This window comes from Lepidochelys olivacea (assembly GCF_965140295.1).
Source record: "Lepidochelys olivacea isolate rLepOli2 genome assembly, chromosome: 1".
Classification (NCBI taxonomy): Eukaryota; Metazoa; Chordata; order Testudines; family Cheloniidae; genus Lepidochelys; species Lepidochelys olivacea.
This window is the reverse complement of record NC_140411.1, coordinates 314,398,437-314,417,746: the sequence shown is the minus strand read 5'-3', so window position 1 is coordinate 314,417,746 and position 19,310 is coordinate 314,398,437. Positions and strand designations below refer to the sequence as shown.

General features: G+C 39.3%; 1 protein-coding gene across 6 annotated transcripts in view; it reads left to right on the top strand.

Moving 5' to 3' along the window:
* The window catches only part of GRM8 (glutamate metabotropic receptor 8), a 476,081-nt gene that overhangs the window by 213,372 nt on the left and 243,399 nt on the right, over positions 1-19,310 (top strand). For all 6 annotated transcript variants that reach the window (XM_084616845.1, XM_084616841.1, XM_084616843.1 and 3 more), the window contains 3 exons: positions 12,351-12,486; positions 12,952-13,106; positions 13,601-13,738. In XM_084616845.1, coding sequence (XP_084472971.1) covers positions 12,351-12,486; positions 12,952-13,106; positions 13,601-13,738 — 429 coding nt within the window. The remainder of the gene's footprint in view (positions 1-12,350; positions 12,487-12,951; positions 13,107-13,600; positions 13,739-19,310) is intronic.

Sequence of the window (19,310 nt, the reverse complement as noted above, 5' to 3'; positions counted from 1 at the left end):
CTGATTAAATATTAAAAATAAAACAGAAGGCAGGGGATGGAAATGAAACTTAAAAAATGTTAAACCAAAGCTTCCTGCCGGGGATGGATTAGCCTAGAGGAGGGAAAGGAGTACATTTTTATAACTAAAGGCTTTGGGCAAAATCCAGCCATTTCCCAAGTAGGGGCCGCTTTCCTTCCCAAACCACATACAAACAGCTCTATGAATGCTAGAAGCCCCTGTGTCAGGCCTATGATACCAATTGTGCATGTTCTATCAGCCAGAGGCCTGTCAAGCCCCACCAATCAGCTTGTATGTATGCTGAGGAATGTACAGTAGCCAATGGAGGTGATATGATACTGACCCCATGTGACAGGGATATATTCACCTAGTCCCATGTCATGTAAGTAGGACCAGATTAAAAAAAAAGTGTCTGAAATAAATGAAAACTGAGAAAATGGAGCATGTGGAGTCATCTGCTCTGATTGCCTCTATACTTGGAAATGGATTTAAAACAAAAACAAACAAACAGACAACCACACACAAACACAGGCTTGGAAATGATTTTTTTCTTCACCTGGACCATGTTCTCTGTAACAGGTTAAATCAAAATCCTGGATCTGAACTCCCTGAAACTTTGGGACAGTTTGGATCCAGATCTGATTTTTATAACTTAGACACATCTCTTGTAATAATCATAAAGGTGTGGGGAGGAGTGGAAAAGAAAGGGCCTGATCTTTACACAACTGAACAATGATTTAAATTAATAAGAAGATGTTTCATACATTTCCAAAGGCCTTATTTTGAGCTGATTTGATTATACCAGGTTTGAACCCAATACATTTTGCAAACCTTTTAAATTTAGGGGGATTTGAAATCCCTACTGTCCACAACTTCCCTACCCCCTAAAAAACAAACCAACCACATTCTCCCTTCTTTACTAAAAAATTACCAGTGTCCAATAAGAAAGTGGTACCACAAATAGTGGCATTGTCCCTTTATTTACACGCTGTATTCAAGTACAACACGTTCTCCAATTTCCAAATGTACTAGCAGTAGAAAGTACCACTTATCCTGAGGAGGAGACATTCAGATCAGCTATTATGTCTACAAAAAACAAAGGGACTCAAAAATTACAACAAATGAATAGCAATTGTAACTGAAAACAAATTCCAATCAGAATTTATTGGCCACAGACTGTGCCTGAGTTTGACATAGCATCCTGTGTCCACTTTCGTCCACCTATGAGGCTATTGCAGACCCTGATTCATAGTTGTAGGGAAAATTCCAAGCCCACAACCTCGCAACCCTTTGAAAAACCCATTTATTCAGTCTTTTGGCAAGTTATGAGATATTCACCCATTCATAAGTATTCTTACTGTAGATGAGCTCTTCTCTCAGCCTCTCACTTCCAGGACTATAAAAGCTGGCTTTCATTTTCACAAATAGCAGTGAAGAGTCAAAGCAAGAATGAAAAATGTGTTGCTTTTTTTGCAAACCTGCAAAAATGAGATTTTTTGTTAGTTTCACTTATGGTGCTAAAATCCCTTGAAGTTATTTCTCTTCTGGTGTCGGGGTGGATAATGGTGCTGGTCACACTTTTCAATACTGCTGCTGTAGAAACTTTTGCTATTCAAAATAAAAGTACAAAGAAAAACACTTTCCTTTTCTTCAGGTTATATTAGAGCTTGATTCTGCTCACTGAAGTCAATGGCCAGTTGTCTATGGGAGCAAGGCTGAGCCTTTTCTTCCCCCCCTCCTTTCTTTAAATATTGCTTTAAAACTGGTTTTGCCTATTATTTTATGTCTAGATAAATAGATATCTACAGCTATAGATATCTGGGTTTCTGGTTTCTTATTCACACCTATCAGAAATATGGATGCTCTTTGATGACCACATGCAATTTAAGCAAATACATTTTTAAACATTTCCAATGCCACAAGTCATAAGATAGTATGGAAAAGCTGATAAGTCATCCTTAAAAGACCATCTACTGAAACAACAAGAGAGTAATTGACACAAGCTTTGACCTCACTGTTGTTGTTAGCCACGAGTAGGGGAGCTAATGACTTCATGTAGGTATTGAACACACTAGCATTCAGCTATTAAAGATTTCTGCAAAAGAATATGTGCATTCTCACTAAACCCCAGAAACTTATGGGTCTAAACATGCCCCCCTTTCTGGCTTTTAATAGATCACAACCAAATTACATATCATCCATCAAAACATAATATGTTTTAGTATATTAGACACTGAGTGCTGCTTGAAGCTTTCAAAGCGAAGTATTATAAATTATTAAATGTTTTTCTTTCTATTACCTACATCAAAGAACATGGCCATGTTGGACTGCAGAATCAGCTAATGTCGTAGCTGTCTGCTGGGGTATTGTGCAGGAATTTGTGGGAATGATAAGCCACAAGATTTTTGGTTTTACAAGAAGATAAACACTTACTTTGAAAAACAAGCCTATAAACTTTAATCTTTAGTTTGTAAGTTTACCTACCTAAACTTGAACTGCAAATGTAAATTACAATAGCAAATGGTTGGAGTTAGTGAAGATAGATACAAGCAGCTGATTTTTAGCCAAGTGGTTGCAACTTAAATGACCATAAGACAATTCCTAAAGGTACTCTGCCCTGGTAGCAGTGCAAGCAGGAGAATAGCTGCTACCCTAAACTGTCACTTGCCTGCCCTCCTTCCAATATCAAATTCTAAGCATCCTCACTGTTCAAGATCTGAACAGCCTCCTTAAACTGAAGGCCTTCAGTGTAGGGTGACCATATTTCCTTATGCTGAATATAGGACACCTGGTAAAATTACTTGTATTCAAGTGAGTTCAACAGCAATCAGAACTATGCAGTACAAACATTCAAATTATCACATTGACTGAGCCCCTGTTAAAAAGAAATACTGTGGAGTTGGATTCTTTTTATTTACCTTATCTTTAAGGCTCATACAGGGAGGGGTTACACACACCCACCCCCACACCCACCCCTCCCATGCTTGGGGAGAGGTGACACACATTCCCGTACACCTCTCTCACATGAGGGATGACTGACCTGACCCTCCCTGCCCAGAGCTGTCTGCCCTCCATGCCTTTTTGGGCCCCCAGGACAGACCCACCTCTCCTGGTACCTGGTGCCATGTCTTCCTGAGGCAACACGTGTGTGTGTTGGGGGGGGGGTGACATGTAGGGTCACATGCTCCCCCTCCCCAGATTTCTGACAGGGTTCACACCAAAATGTGGCCAGCAGCAGCCTTTCCACACTGTGTGGGAGGGAAGGGATGGGAGCTCCTTCCAGCTACAGAGGAGGCAGGGGAAAGGGATGACCTGGCCCATGCTTTTGCAGGACAATTTGCCCGTTTTTAAGAAAAAGTTAGGACACCTGCAGGAGGGCTTAAATACTGGACTGTCCCTTTAAAATGGGACATCTGGTCACCCTACTTCAAGGGCCCATGCAGTTCAAGATCATTTCCTAGGGTAACACCAAGGCTTGCCATAACAGCTTCGGTGTTCCTGCAGGTCTGACCCTGTTTGACCTAAAAATAGGTACATGTGTAATCTTGCTGGGAAATGGATTTGGTCCTGTCAAGGCTGAATCCCCACTCTGGTACTTGGAGTGCAGAAGGTGGGGGCCCGCAAGGATTTTAAAAATACTGGCCACTCCAGGCTTGTATTACACTCCAGGCTTGATTTACACTCCTGGCTTGGTAAATGCTGCCACCACCCAAATGCAAAAAAACCCCTTGAACCCAGGAAGGAGCACTTGGGAATTCCTCCCTGTGGGGTACCCTCAAGCCCTTTCATCCCCTCCAGAGAAGAGCAGAGAAAAAAAACAAAGGAAATTAGCTGTTGCCACCAGCTAATTAAACATATGCACAAACCTCTTAAGACACCAAAAATCCAATTCTGTTCTTAAAAAAGGTAAATTTTATTAAACAAAAAGGAAGAAAATACATCTTGATTTTAAAGGAGCAATTCCAAAAATTAAGCACCCAAAATAGCTCTCTTTGGGGTTCAGCTTAAAGGTTACAAGGAAGTAAAAGCATTTGGGATTAGCACAGTGGGGATCCACAAGCCAAAATAAAGAAATAAACCTAATCATGTCTATCTAAACATTCTCTGTCCCAATGATTACTTCTTGGTATGGAAGATAATTTTTCATACCTGGTTCAAACTTCACACAGCATTCCTGCTTATAGCATTGCTGCTCTGCGTCCCTGCAGCCAGAGAAAACAGAAAACAAAGAAGGTTTTTCCCAATTTTAAAAAGTTTTAGTCCTCCTTTTGGCTCTTTTGGTCAGGTGCCCACTTTTTTTTTTTGGTACCTATGCAGGGAGGCTTTTTAATCCTTTACAGGTAGAGCAAGCAGAGAACAGCTACCAAGAGGGATTTTACAGCTAACTGGCTGGCTGTCCATAAAAGGGAGCTACCCTCCACTTCATTTATCACAGGTCAATTTCCTCACATCTGAAGGGCTGTACTTAGAACCTGTAGAAAAATGAAAAATAATTGTATATATTAAAAGTATGTTTTTTTTAAACAGAAATTAAGGCAAACCTCTGCCTAGTAATATACCCCCTCCCCCCCCCCGAGCAATTTGGCCTCTATTATGAAAGTAAACCACCACAGCTGCTGTTAAGCACTGATCTTAGCTTGCATACCCTGCCAGCAAATCAATTCTCAATCCAGTTGTTCTTTCTATCCAGAATTCAGAACATCTGGGTTCAGTTCCTGGCTCTGCTGTGGACTTCTTGTCTGACTGTGGGAGAGTCATTTAATCCGTGTCACAATTCCTCATTCGGATAATAATCCTTCATTTCTCCCATCTTTTTTGGTCTCTGTAAATCACCATCCTGCTACCTCTCTGTGGGCATACTCTGTGCCTACATGCAATCTTATTGAGTTCATGTTGCCCCAAATCTTCACCATTCAATGAGGTCTAGTGAAAAGCCTTCAGCATAAGGGACCAGTTGTCTCCGAAAATGGTGCCTGGCTGAAGCTTATTCGGAGTCCCTGCTGCCAGTTCCCCAATTTGGAACAAGGACTTTGGAATCTGACTTTATATATTTATGAAGAGTGCACTGGAGACTATCCATACATATGTATTAAGAATTTATTGCCTTCTTTTGCCTACTGCTATGCAGATTCTATGATCTGTAAATTTTAGAAACAAAAAGGAGTAATTGAGAGCAGTTGAGGGCAAAGAATGGCCATACAAAGGCAGGATTGCCCTTAATAATGCTTCTGTTATTTTCTAGTGAGTCTGTAAGAAAAAATATGGATTACTACAAAGATGTTGTGAAAAAACTATGTCATAAGTGATGATTGAGGGATGAGACAAATGCCTCTATTTCCTGAGAAACAAAGTTATGTCAAAGCAAGTACAGACCTTGATCTATGCTTTTTCATTTTTACAGTGTTACCGTTGACTGTATAAATGGGAAAATAAAATAGTTTAAAAAGCTAAGTAGTTCTGAGCTGGGTGCTTATGGTCCCAAAACTGAATAAGCTTGAACTTCAGGCCTATATTCTTCCACCCTTAACTGGAGCAATACTTTACTCCCATTGATCTCAATGCTGTTGGTCTAAAATGTGCTGTGCTTAGGTACTACTGAGAGTGGTAGAATGTCAGTCATTCTGCTTGTTCCCTGTGTCCTGTTCATTTTTGCAGTCACAGGTTTACAACAGTGTCTGCTATTATTTTCTAAATACCCATTTAGTATCACTTCCACCAACATCCACTTCTACTTTCTTGAATATTTGTTTACAGTGAGAATTCCACCTTGTGAATTATCCACGAGAGCTAAAAGTATTTACCATTCTAACACACAATAAGATTAACCTCCAAAATGACATAGGCATTTTACTACCATTTTATCAGAGTTTTGCCCTTGTTATTGAAGCACAAAGGAAGGCAAAAGCTATTGATCCCAAGTACTGCTGTTATCTTCCAAATCTACAATACTCAAAGTATCTCACAAACATGCATTGCCGGCTTCATATCATGTTTCCCACAGCTGTTATACATAGTACCTGTAAACTGGCCAAGTCTGACACTGAAAATTTGTTTAGGACATGATTTTTAATCACAACAAAACAAAACTAAACAATGCATTGTTTGTAAATGCAGGTCTAACTGTATCCTATGTTTAAAAGCACACAGATTATTAGCTGTTAAGTGAAAGACAAAATGAGAAAGTAATTATCACTTACATAGCACTGTTCAAACATTAACCAGCTATAATCTTCACAACTAGAGCTGGTTGGAAATTCTCCAAAACAGTTTCTTCAGAAAGTGCCAATTCATTGAACCCAAAATGATTTTGAACAATATGGGCTCAACAATCCCTGAGAGGATCCCTGTCTGGTTCCCTGCCGTTTCCCCTGGCAGGCTTCTGGACAGCCCAGGCTTCTAGAGTCCTTGGCTCCAGGGCAGCCTTGTCATGTGGACTGCCCCAGGCCAGGGGAGTCGGGGACCCCTGCCTGTAGTTGAGGCTCACAGGGCTTCTGGGCTCCCTGATGCTGATTTGGGAGTCTGGTACATTCTCAGGCTTGCTGGCTCCTTAGACTGCCTGAGTCTCTAGGCTTCCAGACTTCCTAGGCTGCCAAACTGGGGAGTCAGCTGGCCCCTGTTGGTAGTGCTGGAATCCCTGGAGCTGCTGAGTGAAATTGACATGATTCTTGTCAGTTTCACTCCCGCCCACCTCTCAGGAACAGTGAGTGATTCAGCTTCTGCCAGATATTATGGGGAGTATATTTTGTTTCAGAAACCCCATGTTTTCGTGTTTTTGAAGTGAACTTTTTTGGAATCTCCATTTTTCAGGAAATTTCAGATTTGCAAAAAAAAAAAAAAAAAAAAAATTACTGAAACCAAAAAGTCAAAATTTCCTGTGAAACAAAACCCTGTCTGGGTAGTTAAGTATTATCCCCATTTTACAGATGGGGAAACAGAAAGAGAGAGTACGTGGAGGGATGGAGGCATCTCTTCTCTCTCTTCAAGGGAGCACAGGGACTGCTCTTTCTCATACTCCCATGGAGGCACCTAATGCACCAAGGATGAGTCATGATTTCTGCAGTACAAACTGTGTGCATCTGTATAGGTCTATCAGTGCAACCCTGTATAAAGCCTTCTTGTATAGCAACTTCATTGATCATTTTTAATAACACTGGTTTTAAAATCAGAAGATGATTAGAAGACGGGAAGAATTCATTTATTAGATGTTGGGTTTAGTGCTCTTTATTTAGAAATGAAATATTCTGAACACAGTATGTATTGTTTGATTATATATTAATATTATGAAAGGAGAGAGAGATCAGTGGTAATGTTTTAGCCAATTTTAGTCTCCAGCTGACCTGTGGTTTGTATCCAGGGCCCTGGTTCTGCAAACACTTACACAGTTGTTTAACTTCAAACACCCAAGAAGCCCTATGGACATTAATTTACTACTCATGGGAGTACAGTCAAGCACATGTGCAAATGATTGCGGGATAGGGGGACTAGATTTGAAAATACATGTGAACACATTTACTGCTAGAACTGGGTAAAATTTATTGCCTGAGATTTTTTGTTGACAAAAATATGTATCCAGTGACAACAAAATCTTTTGCACATTTGTCTTGGTTTTGCTGAATTGTTCGTTTTGGGGAAAAAGACGAATTCCAAACAGCCAGAATAGGTTGTTTCAGCAAATTTGAAATGAAACCTTTCCATTTTTCAGTTCAAATAGACTTTTCATTTCTAAATTTCCTACAGTGTATATAGTATACATATATTATACCCTAAAACACGTTCAAAATCCAATTAAAAAGATTCCAAACAATTTTAACATTGAATCACAGAAAACTGATAAATTTTGTTTTTGATTTGACCTGAAACAGTTTTTTCCAGAATTGCCAGCAAACCCAAATCTGTTATTCACCCAGCCGTATTTACAGCCAACTACAGTATGTCAAGAGGCATCACAGTTTTGTTCCATTACCAAGGCCAAATTGTAAATCATATTTGTCATGGTATGTTGTAAATTTAATTAAAATAGAACTCTCTCTCAAGAGAAATGAGAATTTCTGTGCAGGAGGAATTCTTGGGTAAAGAGAGTGCTTAAACATAAGGATATACAAGTAATCAGCCTGTGTCATGAAAGAAACATGATTTGTATGCCTTGTATAAAGGTCTCCTCCTGAGTATGGCAGGCAGTAATTGTAACTGTTCAGCTTTTGTGCACAAATGCTATTAATAAATACAAGATGGGAAGATAAGTCATTGGTTTAGACATTTTAGGTAGCAGCTACATAACTCACAATAGTTAGCGAATGAGAGAGGAAGGCCCAGATCCACAAAGGTATTTAGGCTTCAGTTGAAATCAATGGAAGAGAGGCGCCTAAATAGCTTTATGGATCTGGGCTTGTAAGTGACCAAGTTGCTCACATGCCCATAAGAGCTATAATTCACTGACCATACTGAGAGTTCTCACAGATTGTAGTTTGGCATTTCTTTATTAAGTTACCAGTCCTGCACTGAGAACCTTTAGGGTCGTTCTGTTGACTTCACTGGGTCTCTGCTTGGATCCTCTTGTGCAGTTCTCATTGCAGGATTGAGGCGTAAATATGCATGCCTGAAATGACTCCTCGAGCTGGTTAGATAATTTGCTCCTTTGGCTTTTTCCTCAATAGCAGAAACCAGTTTAGAATCTGATCTTACAGGGGGTGAGCACCTGAAACTCAATTTCAGGATATAGTTTCTGTCTGGCGACTGTTGGTTAGGAAAAACCAAGAGACGTGTGCATTTTAATAATTGTAGTTTGAATTCTTGTCTAGGGCACATGCAGGTGAGTATGCATTCTTTTAGCTTTCTGAGCATGTGCTTATCTAAATCTAAGGAAATCAAATAAGTAAACTTCCATTTTACAGCAATAGGACTTGTGGACACTCAGTGAAGACTGCCTTACATGAAATCACGCCAGGAGTCTGGCAATTCGTCCATTACGAGATTGATATTTTCAGATTTTCATAATTAAAGGATACTAAAAAACAAAACATAAGAAACACAAAAATACTACACTGATCTAATGTTGTTTTGGACTTAAATCAATGAAGTATGGATATTTGCATTTTAGGATCAAATCTGCAATACCTATACATAATTGGGTGTCACCTTAATGTTGTTCTGTTATACTTTTTTCCACTGAATTCATCCGATGAAGTGAGCTGTAGCTCATGAAAGCTTATGCTCAAATAAATTTGTTAGTCTCTAAGGTGCCACAAGTACTCCTTTTCTTTTTGCGGATACAGACTGACACGGCTGCTACTCTGAAACCTGACTTTAGAAACTGGAGATTTGATCATTAATTGTAAATTGATATGCTGTTACTTGTTTGTCACAATAATATAAGTAATAAATTGATATGGATATACACAAAATGTTTTATATATCAGAAGATAGCTTCCAGAAATTATAAATGTAACAATAAGGTTGAAATGTATCTTGTTTTGTTCATAATAGATCTTCAGTGTAGAGATGTTAAGTTGCACTGTGAAGTCATGATTAAATTTAATGCTATAATGATGGAAAGGTGTTTTTGCTATACCATTTGGACTCTAGGAAAATAACTTTTCATCTCCTGTAGTTTTTCATTCCTTGATATCCATTCCATGTAGATGGCAATATGCACTATATAATATATATGCATTGTAATATTTGAGGTTGCATTTCATGTAGAGAGAATGTTTTTTTCCCAAAGAGCCACTGCATGAGTAGAAAGGGTTCAAAATTATACTCAAGCAATGTATGAGGTAACAAATTATTATTATGTGTCATTTTTCATTCCCATGCCTGGATGACTTTGGGTACTGTTGAGAGCTTAATGTTCTTTTTCAAGCCTTTACTTTTTTAAAACCAGAGAACGGTTATTACTTAAATGACAGAAATGTATAGTATATCTGTTAAAATTTTTTTAGCATTTGTTGTCAGGTGTGCAAAACTGTTAACTCAGAAATAGCTTAGAATGAGGGATTATTTTCTGGTTGTACGTTAGAATAGGTTAGCTTATTTTTAGAAATATGCCAAACATTTTCATAGCACCTTGTCATTTATATCACCATTGGATCATCATAAATACCTGGTAGATATTAGGATCACCTAATATTTGTTCTCACTTGTTACTGACAAAATAGCAGTCTTTTGTGGAGAACCTGGTTATTAATACAGCTATGAGAGAAAAAATTGTTGTCAGCAAAAATGGTAACATCCCACTGGAAACAAATAGAATAAATTGTAAATTACTACATCTTTACCCTCTGTGACAAAGCTCCGAGCCTGTACTGGTGGGTCCCGTGCTTCCAGATTCAGTGGCCTCAGAAGCTTCCTTAGGCCCTCAATATGACCTCCCTTTTCTCAGTATAGCGGCAAAGGTCACAGCTTATTGAGCTACTTTCATCACAGGCGAGTATGGGAGGTGGGAAGATGGAATACCCCCAGTCTCTGTTGCTTTTTAGAGCTCAGTAGGTGCATGCTTCCTCTCTTCCCACTCCTTTCACCTGGGCTTCCCCTGAGGGAACTGGAAAGGAGAGTTTTTAAGCAGTATGAGTGAGACCTTGATTGATTCCACCTGTCTCCGTTAGCCTAATGGCCTTAACTGGTTAATTGATGTCAGGTGTCTTGATTAGCCTGGAGTAGCCTTTGTTTGGCTATCCAGGGAACAGGGACCTGCTCATTCTGAAGCTTCTACTACTCTCTTATATCCTTCTGGTCTAAGTCTGTTACACTTCTATACAAACATTGTTTTTGCAGTAAAATGGCAGGTGTTTTCACTTGCAAAAATGTGTTTTTGTTTTCATGTGAAATAGAGAAAAGTTGAAGGTAAAACACGGTGTTTTGCTTTCACCAAACTGGTGAAATTACGATTGTTGTCATAAAGAAGTTCATGACCAGTGGTGAAAAAGGTGACATTTTTGTCTTTGACCAAATCCAGTGATTTTCATAAGAACTTTAAAAAAAATCATATTTATTTATGACAATTGATAGTTTCATACTGTTTCACACTGCGTTAGCTGCTAGTGACTTGCTTAAATCCTGACCCTGCGCTGTGATCTACCTGAGTGGAGAACAATTGAGATCAATGGGATTGTGCATAGTATAGTGGTATGTGGTCCAAATATAAATCTATATTTGAGCAAAAAACACCAGGTCATAACCTATTTTTAAGGTCTAAATGTTATTCTTTTAAACTCCCTAACATGAGAAAACCTTAGCTGTCACTGTCTGGATCCTGCACCTCTTCAGATTCCATTACTCATGGACTGTACCACCTTCACAATGAAGTGCTTCAGAAGATCTAGGACTGGATTGAAGGATATTAGGGAGCTAGTTCTTAAGGAGAAAGTAATTATTGTAAATAATATTTTAACCCCCCGCAACAAAACCCTAAGGGCTGAATACCCTGAGGTACAATGATTTGGTGCTCTTCCTGACTAAGTGTGCCATAAGACAGGCTCTCAGTGAATTTCTTGCCTGGTATTCTCAAAATGTGTATAACCCTGGTGTCGCAAAATTCCACCTGTGCTGCAGAGAGTTTCCCAACCTACAGGATTTATTCCATTGGATAACACTGAGTTTAAGGATCCTTTCCTGCAGCACCGTTAAAATGTAAAGGTTCTAATTATCTCCAGTTCTGCTCCTGTCGGGGAAAAAACCCCATAAATATTGCCTCTGAGTTTGTGTTTATTCAGCGATTAATAATTTAGACTTTCCATTGGCAACACAGGTGGTTAAATGATTAAGACAACTTAATTAAAAATGCTGTAATAGCAATTGGAAAAATTCAGTGTATGGTTCCCTTGAAAGGACTACAAGTTTGCTATGTCATTCCTCTAACCATAATATTTACTGTTAATCATTGTCCAGCTTACCCACCCCTGGAAAAGAAGTTCTGAATGCAGGATAACTGTCAACCCACAGGTATTTTCCTAGGCTAAATGCAATCCTGTGACAAAATGATGAGCCAGATTCTCAACAGGTACATATCACTGCTTTGCTGATTTACCCCAGTTGAGGATCTGGCTTGATATGTTCTTTTAAGTTTTGGATACAGTGAATGATAAACACATACGTAACTTGCACCAGGTGTCATCATGTTTAAGCTTTTCGTTGCATGTAATCGTTGCTGATTTTTGGTTAGATGAGTTAGACACTCCCTCTGGACATGATAAACATGATAAAGTTTTTTTGGCTGAACTGTCTCCTCCAATCAAACTGGTATCTTGTTTTCCTTGTCTGTTTTGCCATGGGTTTATTAAGTTAAATATTAATAAACAGTTCAGAGTTTCACCTCAATTAATTAGTTTTGCTTTTTTTTGTGTGTGTGCATGCAGGTGGCGTTTGCATTGCTCAGTCGCTAAAAATCCCCCGTGAACCGAGACTGGGAGAATTTGACAAGATCGTCAAGCGCTTGTTGGAAACTCCTAATGCTCGAGCAGTGATTATGTTTGCAAATGAGGATGATATTAGGTGCTTGTTTTCGTAATTTTTTATGTTGAAGAAGTTACCTCTTTGCAGAAAGTCCCCTTCTGGGAGCCCGTGTCTGATTTCCTAACAGATTTCAGATTTCAGTCCAATGTAAGGTTACCATTATACCCTATGCTATGCCACTGCTCCACAGAGACCCCAAACTTCCTAAGAATGAAGATGGTGTATATTGTAACTTGAGGACGGAAAAAGATGAAGCAAATTAGAATGATAGACAGAATAATATGTTTAAGGGTAAGGATGAGGCAAATTAATATTTACCATACTGTAGCTCGAGTGCTGAACTCTGTCTTTTGAGAAATATGCTTTAGACTGTCAGAACAATTGACCAATTGGTTAAAGACAGGCTATTTATGTATAACCAGAACCAATGCTGCAGGGGGACTCTAGTCAGTAACATTTCTTGATAAATGCGTTATATCTAATTAGTCGTTGGTTTATTTGCAGGCGAATATTAGAAGCAGCCAAAAAAACTAATCAAACTGGACATTTTCTTTGGATTGGCTCAGATAGTTGGGGGTCAAAAATTTCACCCGTTTACCAACAGGAAGAGATTGCAGAAGGAGCAGTCACCATTCTGCCCAAAAGAGCTTCGATCGATGGTAAGAACTTATAGTAATGACACAAAAGATACACTTTAAGAGTTACATTTAGTTGATGAGAATCTCCTATTTACTTCACGCGGTATTGAATGCAATGCAGACCTCCATGGGAATTGAGGGCACTTGGCACCTTGCAAGATTGGGCCTTTACTGTATATTGATGTTGAATTGGCGGGTTTATTGACCACCTGCATTGAATTTTTTTCAGCTGTAGTATTTCACAGCAGCCTTATCGATTGGGTTTCATCAAATAATTGCTATAGCAGTTTCAAGAACAGCTTTCTAAAACAAATATTAATAGCAAATGTAGTTATTTTTATATTCCCAAATACCACTTTATTCTTTAAAAAAATCTGTACCTAGGTAGCTTGTATCCCTATGCAATGGAGATATGCATTGCATTTTTGTTATGCAAACCAAACAGATCCACCAAAAACTTGTAAATGTATTCTTCTGCATCCTGTGTCATATTTGTATGCGTTTTTTAATTTTAGGATTTGATAGATATTTTCGGAGCCGCACCCTGGCTAATAATCGAAGAAATGTGTGGTTTGCAGAATTTTGGGAGGAGAATTTTGGATGCAAGTTAGGATCACATGGAAAAAGAAACAGCAATATTAAGAAATGCACAGGTAACACACTAGAATAAAATACTTTCTTCAAATTCTTTGTAATCTATTACAAGACAGACTGGTAAGGAACTTGTTTTGTCCCTTGAGAGGTTGCTTAAGACAAATTTCACTGTATTCTTATACCAATCTCATTCCACCTTGAAATATAAATTCTGATACCTTCTTGTCTATACTGGAGGGTGCAAACTCTTATTAGGGTGTTGCTTTAGTCACATGTTTGTTAGACAGCCTTATAGCGTGTCTCACTTTAAGAGAGTACCATATCTTTTACCCTGTGGAACTTACAAGATTTGAAGACTGCGCCAACAGCGATTGCTACACCTGCAAAGAAAATGTGATGAGTTTCAGCAAAGGCAAAAGGAGGCCTGTTGGGGAGCAAAAGGGGGTATTTAATTGATCCACATCTAAAGATGGTTCAGGTTTGGGTAAATATTTGGACTGAAGTTCAGACTGGGTCTTATTTTTCACTGAACTACTGTTTCAAACTATATGCAAATGAATACAAAACTGATGTTCTTTTCACTCTTGACACATGTAAGCTATGAGTGAGATTACTTGTCGTCTTCACTCTGGGTCAGATCCTGAAGTCCTTACTCAGTTTATATACTGTGTTTAAGGACTGAATAAGAACTGAATAAAGAGCTCCCTGTGGGAAGGAAATAGTCATTTTCTGACATACTCTTGTGAACACTGAACAAAAAGCTTGATACATCTAGTGCATGGTTCTAATTTTAACCAGGGACTATTAGCTCAGGTGTCCCAGCTCATCACATTTATGAATTTGAAGCACCACGAGTTGGTCTCTGAGATGCACATGATACAAGCTATACATGTCTTTATAAATTCAAATCAACACTTTCAATTGCAAATGGAAACAAATTGGGAGCCAGTGCAGTTTATGGAGCACACTTGTAATGTGCTCCATGTGTGAATTATTGCTACGGAACCTCACATTCTGCATTCTAACAGAAAAAGTGAGAGCCTCTTTGCTAAGCAAAAGGTGGAATGAAGTATTCTTGGACACCAATATTGTCTGCGCATCCTGAAACAGACAAAGATCTAACCGGGCCCCTAGACTAGGGACATTTAGTTATAACTCCTGGTTATGCATATGAAGGAGCAGAAATCTCCTCTTTGGCCAGACACTGGGACTGCTGAATGACCAGTCCATCTGGATCTGATGAATCACAGAACAGCTTCCTGGTGGCACTGCAGCACACACTATTTCATTCTCTCATTATGGCCTCCCATGCACAATGCAAAAAAAGTATGATAGACTAGAATCTTGTGTTACCCCCCATAAGAGAGCCCTTGAGGCAATGAATCATTGCGCATTACTATATTCTAGTTCCTCTCAGAGACTAAATAATAGAGTGCCTGAAGCATGACTTCATCTCGGCCTTTTCAGGTCCAGAGATGTGTTAACAATACCTCATGGTTAAGTGTGTTCTGATACAATGGTGGTAACGTTAAAGCAATAAAAGCTGCTAATGTCCTAACCAAGGACATTGATTTTAGAATCAGAATATCAAAGGAAAATGTATGAATACAACTTTTGCAAAACTTCAATTTTGAAAATCTTAGGATAGCTTTCACTTAGATCCATTGTCCCTCCCTCCCTCAGCCCCAAGTTAGGATTTCAGTTTCTTCCCTTTGGAACTATTGCGTCTGCAATTGCATATTCACATTAGTCTTCTATAGAAACTTTTCCTCTCTTGTTCTTCTGCTAGCTGTCCCTTTAAATTTGAGACAAGCAAATGCAGCTGCAGTTTGCCATATTGCAAATGTAGGCTGTCCGTATGTGATCTCTGTCTACTATCCACCAAAGGGACTAGCCCAATCTCTGTGCCATGCCAATGCCAAAGGGATGGGCCAAGTAAATCTGAGGGCTCCAGATATAGCCAGTGGTGCCTCCACACAACCCTCTCAATAATCTTCCTCGACAAAGAAATTTACTGGCAGGGTGATAATTGTCAAGTTTATCAGCCTCAGAAGATGGTTTTGTTACCAGGCCTTTGCTCATTCTCTCTTTTAAGAGATGTGGGTGCTTCGTTCTTCTGAGGGGAAGCATCTATATTCTCCACCAATAATGAAATAAATGTTCCCACACTATTTTAACGACCCACATGGGGTGTGGCCCTGTTATCAGCTCATAGCCTGAAGTACCTAGAGACAGAGACGCGGACTTTCTAATGTGCCAGGGGGTGCTTGACCCTGCTCTGCCCCAGACCCTGCCCCCACTCCATCCCTTCCCTCAAGACCCCACCCCTGCCCTGCCTCTTCCCGGCTCTGCTGCACGCCTGCCATGCCTCTTCCTGCCCCATTCTGCCCCTCACCCAAGTGTGCCCCACCCTCTCTCCTCCCCCTCTGAGCTGATCTATGTGCTGGGAGGGAGGGAGAGGCGCTGATTGCTGGGGCCAGCAGTGGGTGCTCAGCACCTGCCTTTTTTTTTTTCCCCTCGGTGCTCCAGCCCCAGAGCACCCATGAAGTCGGCACCTATGCCTCTAGAGTGAGTGAAACTGGATGGAATTCAAATAAGGCTTCAGATTTTTATTACATCGGTCTGCTACCAAGGCCTCTGCCAATCTAATCCAAATAGTTTGATCCATGAAGTTAATAGAAACCACTTTAGAGTGAAAAAAGCTCAACTGTAATCCAGAAAAAGACAAACTGGGTTCACCAGGTTTCTACCATTGGAACAGATCTCCTGATCAGGATTTGCCCTACATCACAATAGTGGTATATAGAGCTGGGCGAAGTATTTCAGACAGGGTTCAGATCCCTGCTCTAGAGTGGAGATTTGGAGCTGGGTGTCTCATTTCCTAGGTGAGCATCCTAACTACTGTGCTACAGGTTATAAGAAGGTGAAGGAGGCTCCTCCTTCACCACCTGTTCTCCTATTTTGTGAATGTAGACCTTCATTAAATGCCTGGGAACAAAATATTTTGGGTCAAATATTTTTTTCAAGTTGCTGAAAATTCAAAAAAATTGGATTCAGTTTGACTCGAAACAAATTATTGTGGATTTTTTTAGAACTGTCAGCAAACTGAAAAATCAGATGTCCATTCAGGTCTAGAGAGAGGATATTTTAAAAGACTATATACCGCTCAGAGTGCTTCGTGCTTCCCTCAGGCCTCTAACAATATTAATTATTCTTATTAATTATAGTTATGGTTCACTAGATCATACTCTGTTTAATGAAAATTGCATTCTTAAAAAGCAGCCTTTGTTTTCAAGCCTTTGTTTTGTACTTCACTATTTAGACATGTTTGTTATTGCTTTCTTACCTTTTAAACATTTTAGGCTTCTGAGCTGAGTGAAATTAGTGGAGTTTTCCTTTCAAGTTTTCCTGATAATATACTGCCCTTTTTTGGCCAACTCACATTCAGCAATCATTCTCCGAGATCAGGGATTGGCAACCTTTCGCACGCTGCTTCCCGCAGCCCCCATTGGCTTCCCGCAGCCCCCATTGGCCAGTGGGGGCTGCGATCGGCCGAACCTGCAGACGCAGCAAGTAAACAAACCGGCCCTGCCCTCCAGGGGGCTTACCCTGGAGGGCCTCGTGCCAAAGGTTGCCGATCCTTGACCTCGATACTGCAAAAAATATTTATTTTTTCTTGCTGTTAACTTTAGCAACAGGACTCTGAGTGTTTGTATGTATGAATCAAGTGATAGTGACTAGAATGGTATATTGAAGGATATGAGGTTGTTCTTGTGAAAACCTTCCTGGAATAAAAAGTTATCAAATCAGACCATTAACTTAGCATGGATGGAACAATAATTACAAAATTATCCGTAAATCCTTTCATTGAAAGAAGGAAAAATCATGCATAAAGATGGTTCTCTCTGTTGCTGTAATTTAATGTGCAGGAGTGGTGCAATTCACAGTTTTGACCCACACATGAAGGCTATCTGGAGACCATTTGGCATATTCATTAAGGTAGCAGAGCTTTTCCTTCCTAGCAAGTCAATATTTTGGAAGGGACAATTCTGTCAGAGAAGCTTGGCAGCTGTTTCTCCTGCACATAGGAGACTTAATTTGCGAGGGTGGAATGAGGGAAAGCTCCTCTATCATTATCAATACTAATGCACAAAAGACAGAAGTGATCAATTAATATTTCTGTTTTGTATTTGGAAAAAAAACAGATGATATGGTCACATTATATGATAACATTATTTCCATTTCACTAGTTTCTCAAGACAATATTAAACAGCAGCCACTAAAATTAGCACTTTTAAATAAGCAAGACTGGATAACTGGCATCGAAGAGTTGTAAAAGAGCTGGCTGAGGAACTGTCTGGACCATTAATGTTGATTTTTAAGAAGTATTGGAACACTAGGGTTGTTCCAGAAGACAGGAAAAAATCAAATGTTGTGCCAATATTTAAAAAGTATAAATGGGATGGCCTGGAAAATTATAGCCCTGTCTGTCTGAAACTGATCTTGGGCAAGATAATGGAGAGGCTGATATGGGAATCAATTAATAAAGAATAAAAGGAGGATAATATAATGAATACCAGTCAACATAGGTTTATGGAAAATAGATTCTGTCAAACTAACTTGACATCTTTTTTTTTTGCTGAGATTACTAGTTTGGTTGATAAAGGTAATAATGTTGTTGTAATATACTTAAATTTCAGTAAGGCATTTGACTTGGTACCACATTATATTTTGATTAAAAACCTGGAAAGATATAAAGTTAACCTGGCACACGTTAAATGGAATAAAAGCTGGCTAATGGACTGGTCCTAAAATGTAACTGTAAATGGGGAATCCTCATCTAGCAAGATCCCATAGGGACTAGTTCTAGGCCCTACACTATTTAACATTTTTATCAATTACCTGGTAGAAAAATTAAATCATCACTGAAAGTTCACAGATGACATAAAAATTGGGGAGTGGTAAATAATAAAGAAGATAGGTCACTGAAACAGAGCGATCTGGATTGCTTGGTAAACTGGGTGCAAGCAAACAATATGCATTTCAATATGGCTAAATGTAAATGTATACATCTAGGAACAAATAATATAGGCTGCACTTACAGGATGGTGGACTCTATCCTGGGAAGCAATCACTCTGAATGTTGTGGTATATAATCAGCTGAACGTAAACTTCCAGTGCAATGCTGAGGCCAAAAGGGCTAATGCGATCCTTGGATGCAAAAACAGGGGGATCTCAAGGAGTAGAAAGGTTATTTTACCTCTGTGTTTGGCACTGGTGTGACTGATGTTAGAATATTATGTCCAGTTCTGGTGTCCACAATTCAAGAAGGATGTTGATAAATTGGAAAGGGTTCAGAGAAGAGCCACGAGAATGATAAAAAGATTAGAGAACCTACCTTCTAGAGAGAGACCCAATGAGCTCATAGATTATATGGCCAGAAAGGACCATTGTGATCATCTAGTCTCACCTTTGGTGTAGCACACGTCACAGAACTTCCCAACGTAGGTACTTGTAGACTGCAATAAAGTTACCTCTTACCCTTTTCTTTTTTATTCTAAATAGATTGAATGCTAAATAGATGTTAATAAAATTAACAGGGGACCCATTAAATGGATTAAAAATTGGCTA